The sequence below is a fragment of the Python bivittatus genome, unplaced genomic scaffold (genome assembly GCF_059951505.1).
Source record: "Python bivittatus isolate LINGU-HERP-01145 unplaced genomic scaffold, Pbiv_v1 ctg000020_np1212, whole genome shotgun sequence".
NCBI classification, from domain to species: domain Eukaryota; kingdom Metazoa; phylum Chordata; class Lepidosauria; order Squamata; family Pythonidae; genus Python; species Python bivittatus.
Window position 1 is genome coordinate 954,131 of NW_028277030.1, and position 13,163 is coordinate 967,293.

Consider the following 13,163-nt stretch of genomic DNA (forward strand, 5'->3'; position numbering starts at 1 on the left):
GCAAAATGGCTGTCTGATGAGGCTTTACAAATAGCTGTGGAAAGAAGGAATGCGAAAAGCAAGGGTGAAAGGGAAAGATATAAGCAACTGAATGCAGATTTCCAGAGAATAGCAAGGAGAGATAAGAAGGCCTTCTTAAATGAACAATGCAAAGAAATCGAGGAAAACAATAGAATGGGGAAGACTAGAGATCTCTTCAAGAAAATTGGAGATATGAAAGGAACGTTTAGTGCAAAGATGGGCATGATAAAGGACAAAAAAGGCAGGGACCTAACAGAAGCAGAAGAGATTAAGAAGAGGTGGCAAGAATACACAGAAGAACTATACAAGAAAGATCTTAATGTCCCTGATGTCCACGCTGGTGTGATCGCTGACCTTGAGCCAGACATCCTAGAGAGTGAAGTCAAGTGGGCCTTAGGAAGCATTGCTAACAACAAAGCTAGTGGAGATGACAGCATTCCAGCTGAGTTATTTAAAATACTAAAAGACGATGGTGTTAAAGTGCTGCACTCAATATGCCAGCAAGTTTGGAAAACGCAACAGTGGCCACGGGATTGGAAAAGGTCAGTTTATGTTCCAATTCCAAAGAAGGGCAATGCCAAAGAATGCTCAAACTATCGCACAATTGCACTCATTTCACATGCTAGCAAGGTTATGCTCAAAATCCTACAAGCTAGGCTTCAGCAATACATGAACCGAGAACTACCGGATGTACAAGCTGGGTTTCGAAGAGGCAGAGGAACTAGAGATCAAATCGCCAACATTCGCTGGATCATGGAGAAAGCACGAGAGTTCCAGAAAAATATCTACTTCTGCTTCATTGACTATGCAAAAGCCTTTGATTGTGTGGATCACAACAAACTGTGGCAAATTCTTAAAGAGATGGGAGTACCAGACCACCTTACCTGCCTCCTGAGAAATCTGTATGCAGGCCAAGAAGCAACAGTTAGAACCAGTCATGGAACAACCGATTGGTTCAAAATAGGGAAAGGTGTACGACAAGGCTGTATACTGTCACCCTGCTTATTTAACCTATATGCAGAGTACATCATGAGAAATACCAGGCTGGAAGAATCACAAGCCGGAATTAAGATTGCAGGGAGAATCATCAACAACCTCAGATATGCAGACGATACCACCCTAATGGCAGAAAGTGAAGAAGAACTAAAGAGCCTCTTGATGAGGGTGAAAGAGGAGAGTGCGAAAGCTGGTTTGAAACTCAACATTAAAAAAACTAAGATCATGGCATCTGGACCCATCAATTCCTGGCAAATAGAAGGGGTAGAAATGGAAGCAGTAACAGACTTCATTTATTTGGGCTCCAAGATCACCGCAGACGGAGACTGCAGCCATGAAATTAAAAGACGCTTGCTCCTTGGGAGGAAAGCCATGGCAAGCCTAGATAGCATATTAAAAAGCAGAGACGTCACCTTGCCGACAAAGATCCGCATAGTCAGAGCTATGGTTTTTCCAGTAGTAATGTATGGCTGTGAGAGCTGGACCATAAAGAAGGCGGAGCGCCGAAGAATTGATGCCTTTGAACTGTGGTGCTGGAGAAGACTCTTGAGAGTTCCCTGGACTGCTAGGAGGTCAAACCAGTCAATCTTAAAGGAAATCAACCCTGATTGCTCATTGGAAGGATCGATAATGAAGCTCAAGCTCAGATACTTTGGTCACCTAATGCGAAGAGAGATCTCTTTGGAGAAGACCCTGATGCTGGGAAAGATTGAAGGCAAAAGGAGAAGAGGACGGCAGAGGATGAGATAGTTAGATAGCATCACTGAAGCAATGAGCATGAAACTGAGCAAACTCAGGGAGGCAGTGAAGGACCGGAAGGCCTGGCGCAGTATGGTTCATGGGGTCACGGAGAGTCGGACACGACTTAACGACTAAACAACAACAACCACAAGCAAGATTCTTGAATTTAAAAGAAAACTGAATGTTTGGAAAAATCATGGTGCAAAAGGAAATACTGAAATGTTTCCACTGCTGCTTGGCTTGAGAATGAAGAACAGTACCAGAAAAGTCTCAAAACTAATTGAAAACCACCTGGAAGTACTGCAGAACAAAAGTGATCAGTACTTTCCCTCCCTTTCAACACAAATGTAAAACTGGGTGAGGGATCCTTTCTCTGCACCTTCTGCTCAGCCTGAGAACTTCACTTTGAAGGAAGAGGAAGAACTTTGTGAGCTGTAATCTAATCGTACACTCAAGATGAGATCCACTCATCTCCCAATGGACAAGTTCTGGATTTCTGTGAAAGAAGAGTATCCTGCCATTCACAGGAAGGCACTGAATATTTTGCTGCAGTTCTCAACTTCTTACATGTGTGAGCAAGCCTTTTCTTATTTAACAGGCATCAAAAGCAAAGACAGAAATTGTCTTATTTCAGTTGAAGATGAAATCTGTGTGTGCTTCTCTCAGGTTTGGTCCAGAATTGAGTATTTGTACAGCAAAAAACAAGCACAGGTTTCACATTAAAGAGATAAGTTTCATTCTTTCTTTTAAGTTTAAGAACACTGTTAATGCGTATATACATGCCTATGCATGAAACAAATATAATAATTTTGTAACTTCTGGCCTATATTTGGGCCTGAATGTGCAGGGGTTCCCTGAGGCCTGAAACATATTTCAAGGGTTCCCCCAGGGTCCAAAGGTTGAGAAAGGTTGATTTAAAGTATAGATTTGACTTATAAAACCATGAATGGCTTAGCAGCTGGGTGTCTGCAGAACAGCTTACTGCAACCTGGGTTGGTTTGACCCATCTGGTCACCTTCTAAGAAGTTACTCTTACTTCCCCACTTCCAGGAAATAAAGGGAGTTGAGGCTAGGAGAGGCTGCTTTTCAGTGGCAACTGCAGTCCTCTGCAAGAATCTCCCAGTAGAGATCAGACTGGCCCCCTCCCTGATGGCATTCAGGAGGATATGGAGACTGAACTGTTCTGGAGAGCATTCTAACTAGCTAGGGAGTTTTATCCATCTTTATTTTTACATTACTGTTATTTTTATCTTAGTTTATTTGGATGTTATGGTTTATTCTATTTTGTTTTAAATTGTTTACTGCATTTTAAGACTTATCATAGATGTCAATATTTCTTGTATAATATAAACCATTGAGAGTTGCTTGGATTGTGGTGGGATAAATATGGAATGAATGAATGAATAAATAAATATTCTGGTTGAAGTGAATCTGAGATTGCACCATGAGATGTACTGTAGCATCATCCTGGAATAAAGCCTGAGGTCTTAGGATCTGCCAGAGCCTTGATATAATTTTTTAAGTAATTAAAAAATGTAAGCAATTTTTTGGCTTGAAGACCACACCAGGTTCCAGATAAGCAATATATACGTGCTCCTCTGTATATGCTTTCTCACACGCATACATACTATTCATAAAAATTATACTTCCTTGTGCAAACTACTGCCTTTCACACACATATATTATTCATCTTTTCATACACACACATCAGTCGATCTTTTCTATGCAAAGGATAATGAGCAGATTTGTTGAAAGCAAGGGAAAGCAATAACTTTTTCTCCCTGCCAGCCAACTGGATGACCAATTGCTGTTTTTCCATTGCAGCAGGGAGGTAACTGCAAACCCCAATCCCCACCCCCAATAAGAGGAAGAGAAAGTAACAACATTTTTCTCTCTGTGGCCTATTTGCTGAGTTCACAATGTCAATGTAGCAATTTTAAGCAGAACTGCTGCAACATGGAGTGGGAAGCCCAGTTCCCTTTCTTTCTCATAATCCAGCCTGATCATGGGCCTCCTGCTACTAATGGCAGGGGAAACTCACCCCCATCAGTCAGCCATTCAGGTGGCTGGCAGGGATCAGATCAGTAGTTCCACAATCCCCTTTCTGCAGCCCAGCTGAAAATGCTGATTATGTATCCAGCAGGAAAAATGGGATGGATGTTTCACAATTCTACAGTATACACAAAATGTATCTGGAATTACAGGACACATAAGTGGAAAGCTGGTGTGCTACAATAAATAAGAATCTGAACCATACATTGAGAAGTCTGCTTTGAATCTTCTGCCAGAAACATACTAGGTGGTTTTAGGTAAATTGTTAAGCCTCCACTGAGACTTGAGTGTACTTTCAGCTTCCCAGTCCAGTCTATAGCCCTGGAATTTCCTGGTGGCTTCCCATCCAAGTATTAACCAAGTCTGACCCTCATTAGGTTTTCTGAGTTCAGCTAAGATCAGTTATTATAAATGGCAAAAATACTGCACTTCCAAGAACTTTTGGAAGTTTTGGAAGTTCCAACACACACAAGAACACAATCTGTAGCCTAAAACAGTATACTCTATTTCACTCTACCAACCAAGGATTCCAGGATCTCATGACAGACCAGACCAGAAATTATGCATATGCAATGCTACTAAATACAAATTTAATTATAATTATACTGAAAAGTCTATTCAGGGTCTTAAAAAACCTAGAACTGAAACATGATTTTACTGCTTTAAATCAGAACATGATATCAGAAGGAATTGGAAAGAATGGAGAATTTTCATGATGTCAGCGACTCATATCAAGGCTTAGAGCCCACCTATATCTTTACGTAAAATAAGGAACTCCCAGATAGCATTATTTCAATTACTTTGTAGCACAGGTTTCAGAGGTAAAGGCAGACTGATATTAAATTATAAATATTCCAGGTAAGCTTTTAATTTTGTATAAGAATTGTCTCTGACAACAGCCCTTTTTTTCCCCATTAAATGGCCTACTAGGATAAAGTCACCTGAACTCTGATCTCTTCTTCTACTTCTTTCCTTTTTTCCTCTTTGATTAGTTCTGGATCATACTCCTGTGAAAAGTTCCATTTCTCATCTCTGTTCTGCCAAATATCTATCATCCAAGAAAAGAAAAAGGGGATGAAAAGAGAATGGGTGTTTAAAAAAATAAAAAATAAATGTCTTACAGCATAATGATATTTGTATTTCTAGTTCTGGTAATTGAATCCATTACCTTAATAAAATTTTAATGAACAATCTGATTTTTTGAAATGGAAAACTGTAATAAATTAAGTCTTTTTCCTGCTTCTGCAAAGGGTTTGGATGTTTGAAAGAAGATAAGGATAGGAAAAGTTTTTTGGACGGGAAGCTGTGTTTAGTTTTTTTAAATTTATTTAACTTTTCAAGAGCCCTATTCCAACACGTAGGTACAGCCAGACTGAAAATCAAGTGGGCAAAATATATAGGCCATCCCCAATGCATATAACTGTAATCCAATTAAAAGTGTATATTTGTAAGTAGGTTACACATTCTAATTTAATTATATGTGTAAGTTATTTTCCATTTCCCCCCAGTTAATTATATACTCAAAATAACATGATGATGATGATAATTTAACTGTTTCTTTGTTAAATAATACTTTAAACCCAATTGATAATTGATTTTACTGATGGATCCTTTGACTGGTAGGGGAAGAACCAAGCATTCTCCTAAAGAAGGCCTGTGAGAAATGTGATATTATTTTCCATCTCTCTATCTCCTTTTTCCATATTACAAAAGAGATATGTGAAAGCATCTGTTGCTGCTCTTATCGAAGGACAAAAAATACAAACTAAACTGGTATTCTTTTTATGGATAATACAGGCCCTCCTGTGGAATTTTGTGGGCTTTTATAGCTGTAGATAATCTCTAAATTTTACATCTATGAATTGGGAATTTCTACATTATTGTTCTCTAAGAAATTAATAAAACCATAGCTTTGCTGTCAACTTTTGATTATTAGCACACATCTGCTTTCATTTAAATCTTATAAAATTAGTTGCTTCTTTACCATCAAGGACACAAGATAAGCGGACTCTTTTTATGAAGCAACAAAAACTCTGAAATCCCCAGACATACAGTACTGTGCAAAAGTTTTAGGCAGGTGTGAAAAAATACTGTAAAGTAAGAATGCTTTCAAAAATATATATTGTAATTGTTTATGTCTATCAATTTACAAAATGCAAAGTGAGCAAACAGAAGAGAAATCCAAATCAAATCAATATTTGGTGTTACCACCCTTTGCCTTCAAAACAGCATCAATTCTTCTAGGTACACTTGCACAGAGTTTTTGAAGGAACTCGGCAGGTAGGTTGTTCCAAACATCTTAGAGAACTAACCACAGATCTCCTGTGGATGTAGGCTGCCTCAGATCCTTCTGTCTCTTCATGTAATCCCAGACAGACTCGATGATGTTGAGATCAGGGCTCTGTGGGGGCCAAACCATCATTTCCAGGACTCCTCGTTCTTCTTGACGCTGAAGATGACACTGGCTGTATGTTTGGGGTCGTTGTCCTGCTGCAGAATAAATTTGGGGCCAATCACACGCCTCCCTGATGGTATGGCATGATGGATAAGTATCTGCTTGTATTTCTCAGCATTGAGGACACCATTGATCCTGACCAAATCTCCAACTCCATTTGCAGAAATGCAGCCCCAAACTTGCAAGGAACCTCCACCATGCTTCACTATCGCCTGCAGACACTCATTCTTGTACCACACTCCAGCCCTTTGGCGAACAAACTGCCTCCTGCTACAGCCAAACATTTCAAATTTTGACTCTTCAGTCCAGAGCACCTGCTGCCATTTTTCTGCACCCCAGTTCCTATGTTTTCGTGCATAGTTCAGTCGCTTAGCCTTGTTTCCATGTCGGAGGTATGGCTTTTCGGCTGCAATTCTTCCATGAAGACCACTTCTGGCCAGACGTCTCTGGACAGTAGATGGGTGTACCTGGGTCCCACTGGCTTCCACCAGTTCTGTGCTGATGGCACTGCTGGACATCTTCTGATGTCAAAGGGAAGTAAGCATGATGTGTCTCCCATCTGCTGCATTAAGCTTCCTTGGCCAACCACCACATCTACGGTCCTCAACGTTGCCTGTTTCTTTGTGCTTCTTCAAAAGAGCTTGAACAGCATATCTTGAAATCCCAGTCTGCTTTGAAATTTTTGCCTGGGAGAGACCTTGCTGATGCAGTATAACTACCTTGTGTCTTCTTGCTGTGGTCAGTCTTGCCATGGTGTATGACCTGTGACATGAAACTGTCCTCCACAACCTCACCTTAGTAGCAGAGTTTGGCTGTTCCTCACCCAGTTTTAAGCTCCTACACAGCTGTTTCTGTTTCAGCTAATGACTGTGTTTCAACCTACATATGAAATTAATGGTCATTAGCACCTGCTTGGTCTAACTGGTTAATCATACACCTGACTCTAATCCTACAAGATCCCTTGTAAGAATTGATGCTGGTTTGAAGCCATAGGGTAGTCACACCAAATATTGGTTTGATTTAGATTTCTCTTCTGTTCGCTCACTTTGCATTTTGTAAATTGATAAACAATTACAATATATATTTTTGAAAGTATTCTTACTTTACAGCATTTTTTCACACCTGCCTAAAACTTTTGCACAGTACTGTACATTTAAAATATAAATCTTTGAAATGCTATTTAAAAAGATATAGTGAACCATGTGTCTCAGCCTTGGAAGCATGCTAACTTCCATTTAAACTCTCTATATTTTGGGGTTATTGTTTACATATTTGATTAAAAATGGACCACAGAAATTTGTTTCACTTGTCATCTCTTAAAGTTTAATGTCGACGTACAATTTCTCTGTGACTCTTTGCAAGCAAGAGACGCATGCATTCAGTCTCAAGCATCCACATATCAATGCTCAATGAAAAGTACACCAAAAGCATAAACTGCCCAAATATTCACCATATAAACAAGAGCTGTTTCAGGTTTTTCTCTACTTGCCTTTGTATTTGTTGTTTCCTTCTTCCATTATTGGGAGAAAATTACTTGGGGCCATTTTCCAACCTTCTTCTTCTTCCTTAATGAATAATATAAAATCTTGCTATAACTGATTTAGAAACACAATCAGTTATAAATAAATGTTTATGCTGCAAATCTCTATTTTAAAGAACAGCTGGCATTATTGATCCCTACGCTCAGATGAATGAGATTTTACTTCTCTGATATATTTTGATCTCTCCCTCTTTTTGTTCCGTATTTCATTAAGAGAAGTCCACTCTGAATTTTGGGTCTAGATATTTGCAGGAGAAAAGCCTTTATGTGTATGGTTGTATGCAAACTGGTTTCTTCTGAGCTGTCTTTCTCCTGCAGATGCTCACATTTTCTGTGTTTAAATGTGTGCAGGAACCTGCAATCAGGGATCCCACTGTAAGGTTTCTAGACCTGAATCTTAGGGAATTTGATGGCAAGAATTCAGGTAGAGGCTCATAAAAAAAACAACCCTTTACTTGGCCAAGTGAAGGCGCTGGGTGGGCAACAATCCCAAGACACAGGCGACAGAATGTGCTGGGAGGCACCACCCCAACAAGATTTCAAAGGCAGTTTTTATAGCTTTGCAAGGACAATAGATTGCAACGAATAAGGCAGTTTAAGGCAGTTTGAACTGGGTTCCCCCTTTACCCTCAAGACCTTTTCCCTGCGCCCTTCCCTCAAGGTCTTCTGTGTACATGTCCTTCTTGCTTCAAAATAATAGTTTCTTCCTAGCGCAAGCGAAAAATACAGAGGCAAGATAGCCAGAGCTAGGCTAAGAAAATCCCCCCCTCCCCTTCACCACTACTATTGGAGTATTAACTAGAACACTCACATAGCAAGCACTCCAGATTTTTTTAATGAGTGAAAAGCATCCGACTTCCTATTATTTGAAACAATAGAGCAATGTCTGGCCTGTGCTGGTTTTACTAACCGCAACCAAGCGGATGAGGTTAACAAGCTGGAGTGACTGACAGAACCACTGCCCCCAACAGCCCTATCCCAGGATTCCTAAAAAGATAGGGAGGAATCTTGATACTTACCCTGCTCTTTACTTATTATACTAGCTGGCTTAAAGAAAGGCCCCTGTAACGCTTTTATTAGTAGCATTTAAAATCTTACTTATTGTGTTTTTATTTTTATATATTTTTATTATTATATTTTAATATGGTTCTCACTTCTACATTGGATGAACTTTTTCAGTACTCCTGGCATTCAAGTGAGACAGATAAGCAATAGCGTCTTTTCTTAATTGTAATGTGATCTAATGGGGCAAGTGAGAGAAAACTGAGATTAGGTAGCTGCTGCTGGAGGTAAAGGTGGAATAACATCCTTTGGCATTAAAGCAGAAAACAAGTATGTGCAGATTCTACCTCAGCCGAGTGTTTTTGCCTCACACATTGATTTCTTCTCCCATCCATTCTATCCTACTTTATATAAGCTTATATTTTATCAAATCTTTATTTCAGTCAGAGAACAGCATAAACTTATGTTTTAGTTTTAACTTATCAGGAGGAGCTTAGGAGAAGCTGCATAAAAAGCAAGCTTCTGTTAAGTTGCATGTGCCCATGCAAAGACATCATTTACAGCCTGAGAACTTCATTAGTGAATTTTACCAAGCCCTCAGCTTGCTTCAGGAGCATTCATGTTTATTTATTAATTACATTTATATTTAACCTCTTCTCTAAGGTGCTCAATGTAGTTACCTCTTGTTTAATCTTCAAAACAACCACCTGTGACTTGGAGAAAGTGCCTGGCTCAAAGCCACAGTAAGTTCCATTATGGCTTAGGGGAGAATTGTACCTGGGTCATCCTGAGGCCCATTCAGCCACCTAATCACTATACCACACTTGCCCCCAGTTTTTTTCTGTGACATATCTTTCTTCTGGAAATTTTCAAATTTTCAATTTTATTATTTCATCATGTCAAAACTCTGGTTCAGTTTTTGCAAACAAATTGTTTAGAATCCAACCTGAACATCTGATAACTCTTAAATTTCATTTCCTGGAACCTAATTAGGCCATAAATCAATAAGGGTCTCTATTCTTCATTTTTACTTCTATTTCATTAATAGAATTCAAACTGTGGCTGGTGTGGGTCTTCCGGGTTGTGTGGCCGTGTTCTTGAAGTTTTGTTTCCTAACGTTTCGCCAGCACCTGTGACCGGCATCTTCAGAGTGCAGGAGCACAGACAGGAGCAGTTCTCTCTGTGCCCAGGGTGATGTGACCCTTTTGTGGGTACTTATAGAGATCTGAGGGGGGAGGAAGGGGGGGATTGGGTGTGTGTGTGGGGGGTTGAGTTACTGAGTGGCTGCTTGTTTTGGTGTCAGCATCTGTGTGTATCTTCCTGGGGATTAGGCAGGGGTTGTTTTTTTTCCCTTCTATTGAATTGTTAATGAGGGGCTGCTGGGGGTGATTAGCAAGTTCATTGTGTGAACTGTTCACATGTCCTGGTGGTTGAGCTGAGTTCGTTGACCTTTTGCAGGCTGTGCTCCTGCACTCTGAAGATGCCGGTCACAGGTGCTGGCGAAACGTTAGGAAACAAAACTTCAAGACCACGGCCACACAGCCCGGAAGACCCACACCAGCCATCGTATGCCGGCCGTGAAAGCCTTCGACACTACACAGAATTCAAACTGTTTACAATATACATTAATACTGCAAATCAAGTCTGCTTATTAGAACATGTTAAACAAATGTTTCTTATAAATTCTTATATATAATTTGCAACCTTTTAAAGTTGTTCTGCCCACAATACAAAGCAATCAGATGTTAAACCAGTTGTGTCAGATCTTTATTTGGGGATGGGAAAACAGGGAAAGAATTGACTTGGCTGAATCCCTAAGAGCTTGTAGTGTTCTGAAGGTGAGCATCAGAGCTGGAAGGAGGAATGGGTATACTAGGTTAAAAAACATCTCATCCTACATACATACAGTACATATATAGAGATACACACACACACGCACACTACATATACATACATATATACAGTATACTACATATAGTAGTACTACATACTCAGGATTGTAGGAGACAGGCTACACTGATTTTGAATCTTTAGCGCCTATATATTATAGCACAGAACGTTTCAGTAGAGTGATAAAGAACGTGTGACTTTCAAACAGCTCTCCAAGTTTCCTCTTTCAGGCTGACTGGAGACCGAAAGCTACATGCATCCATGAAATTAGAATATTCCAACACAAATCATGGTAATCCCAAAACTCTATTAGAGAAACATCCATATTGTTTTTATCATCTTTTTTTTGGATTTATACATGTTATGAGTTATGATTCAGAATGACTTGCCTCATCTTTCTTCTTTGGTTTCTTCTCTTCTTTCTCGTTTCCCTTCCCCTTTGTTTTGCCTTTTTCTTTTTTTCCCTTTTGTCCCTTTTTCTTTCCTTTCTTTTTCTGTTCTTCCTCTGCTTTAGCAGTTAGCTCAGCAGCAACCTGACAGGAAGAATCACATTTGTTTAGATTTTAAAATACCTTAAAGGTGGTATATAAAAAGACAAATGAGTTGATCTTAAGCGTCATCTTGTTAATAATTATTCCCTATCCAACCCTAAGTGCACTGGTTTTAACAGGCAAAGCCCTTCCTTGCTTGGCACTGACATACCAGAGTCTTCTGGGGAGAAACTGCTTTTGGTGCCCACTTTCATGAGGCTTGCGGGCATTTCTTCTCAGTGGGGGCCTTTGTGTTACAGATCAACTTCTCTTCCCTCCTGCTGGAAGTTAGATTCAGTAAGCTTTTAAAAATGAATTTGGAGAGCTGTGGAGGATGGGAATGGATGCCGCTATTTTATTACTGTTGCTTTATTTCATTTTATTTCATGATTTTTTTTGTATCACAGAAGTCTTACAGTTTTTTTTATTGTTGTTGATTGCTGTATATTAACTGCTGAGGATCTGCAGATAGCAGCAAGTACAAATCTAATGAATGAATGAATGAATGAATGAATGAGCAAGTAAGCAAGTAACTAAGTAACTAAGTAAATAACCTCAACCAGCATTTTATATACTCTGACACAGAGAAAGCCACTTCACTTTGCATGATGTCTAGACTGAGGGCTTCCAAGCTGTCTTCAAAATGTATACAAAGCCCACTGTCATCTATCAGAGTGACAGAGATTGCTATAACCAATGAACAAATGATCTGGAATATATGGCACCTGATTATACATCCATTTTGCTAAAGCAGAAGTATGGCAAAATGTAGTTGGCATGGCTTCCATTAAATTACAGTAGAATGACTGTTCGGGGGAGGTTAAGGTTTTTTTTAAACAACGAGTATTTAGTCTATACTGTACTCAAAGTCACTAAAACATTTCTTGGCAGTCTTTCTATTCTTTGCCTTTGTATCCCTATTTCTAGAAACCCACTGTTGAATAATAATAATAATAATAATAATAATAATAATAATAATAATAATAATAATATCAGTACCAAGTAAGAGGCATCCACAGTTAACTTAAACACAGTGGCACCAAATTGCTGAAATATGCATCATGTGTCATAACATAAGGGCCCCCCTTTTATATGTGAGAAGGAAATCAAATTCTTCCCCCCATGTCAGCAGGAAGTCGAAGCTTCCTATTTGTCTCACCCTACCATTGTTTATCTTAACAGCAATCAAGGCATATGACGAAATTATAGTAAGAATGGGCTCACCTAAAAAGATTAAGACATAACAGAAAGAATCTAGAGTCTCCCACTCTAGCCCAAAATTAAATAACTAAAGACCGGGCAGGAAGGGCCAACATTCCTTAAATCCAAAAAAATCGAATCATAACAAGATTTCTTCCAGAAGAGATCTACGTTCCAATTAGACAATATCAGATAAGGCAAACACAGGAAACCCCAGCTCAGTAGGGTGCCTGACTTTAGAACGCCCCCTAGTCAATTTCACTGGCTAATTACCTTTTTAAAGAAATCCTACAGGGCAGTTGCACCTTCAAGCAGCCGCCTGCATGTTTATTCCCAGCTCTGAGAGTTTACATTCTAACATACACGTGTGCTTTGATATCACACACTAATACATTAAGGGTGCTATTTGCATTGTGATGTTGTGATGCACATTTCTGTCCTTGTCCTTTCTGTGAATGCTTACACTAAGCGTGCTGTTATGAATATTTTGTAAAATTTATTTTGTATCCAATGAAGTATACTACGTTAGCAATGTTAGCGGTATCTCTGGGCAAGGTGGGGATCAAATGACAAAAGCAGCATTTCAATTGTATTTTGTACTTTGGTGATATACAAGGCATTTCTCTATGTGCAAATAAAGTATGTCTCTTCAAACCATTAAAGCAACCATAACTAGTACAAAGATCACACAACTCTTACAAATTGCCTCCAAGTCTTCCTACATGCCTCTTTTCCA

General features: G+C 39.3%; 1 protein-coding gene across 1 annotated transcript in view; it reads right to left on the bottom strand.

Annotated features, from left to right (window-relative positions):
• The window catches only part of DRC11 (dynein regulatory complex subunit 11), a 119,031-nt gene that overhangs the window by 45,591 nt on the left and 60,277 nt on the right, over positions 1-13,163 (bottom strand). The window contains exons 8-10 of the mRNA XM_088132851.1: positions 11,087-11,230; positions 7,755-7,830; positions 4,752-4,858 (exon numbers count right to left, since the gene is read on the bottom strand). Of these exons, the coding sequence (XP_087988977.1) occupies positions 4,752-4,858; positions 7,755-7,830; positions 11,087-11,230 (327 nt within the window). The remainder of the gene's footprint in view (positions 1-4,751; positions 4,859-7,754; positions 7,831-11,086; positions 11,231-13,163) is intronic.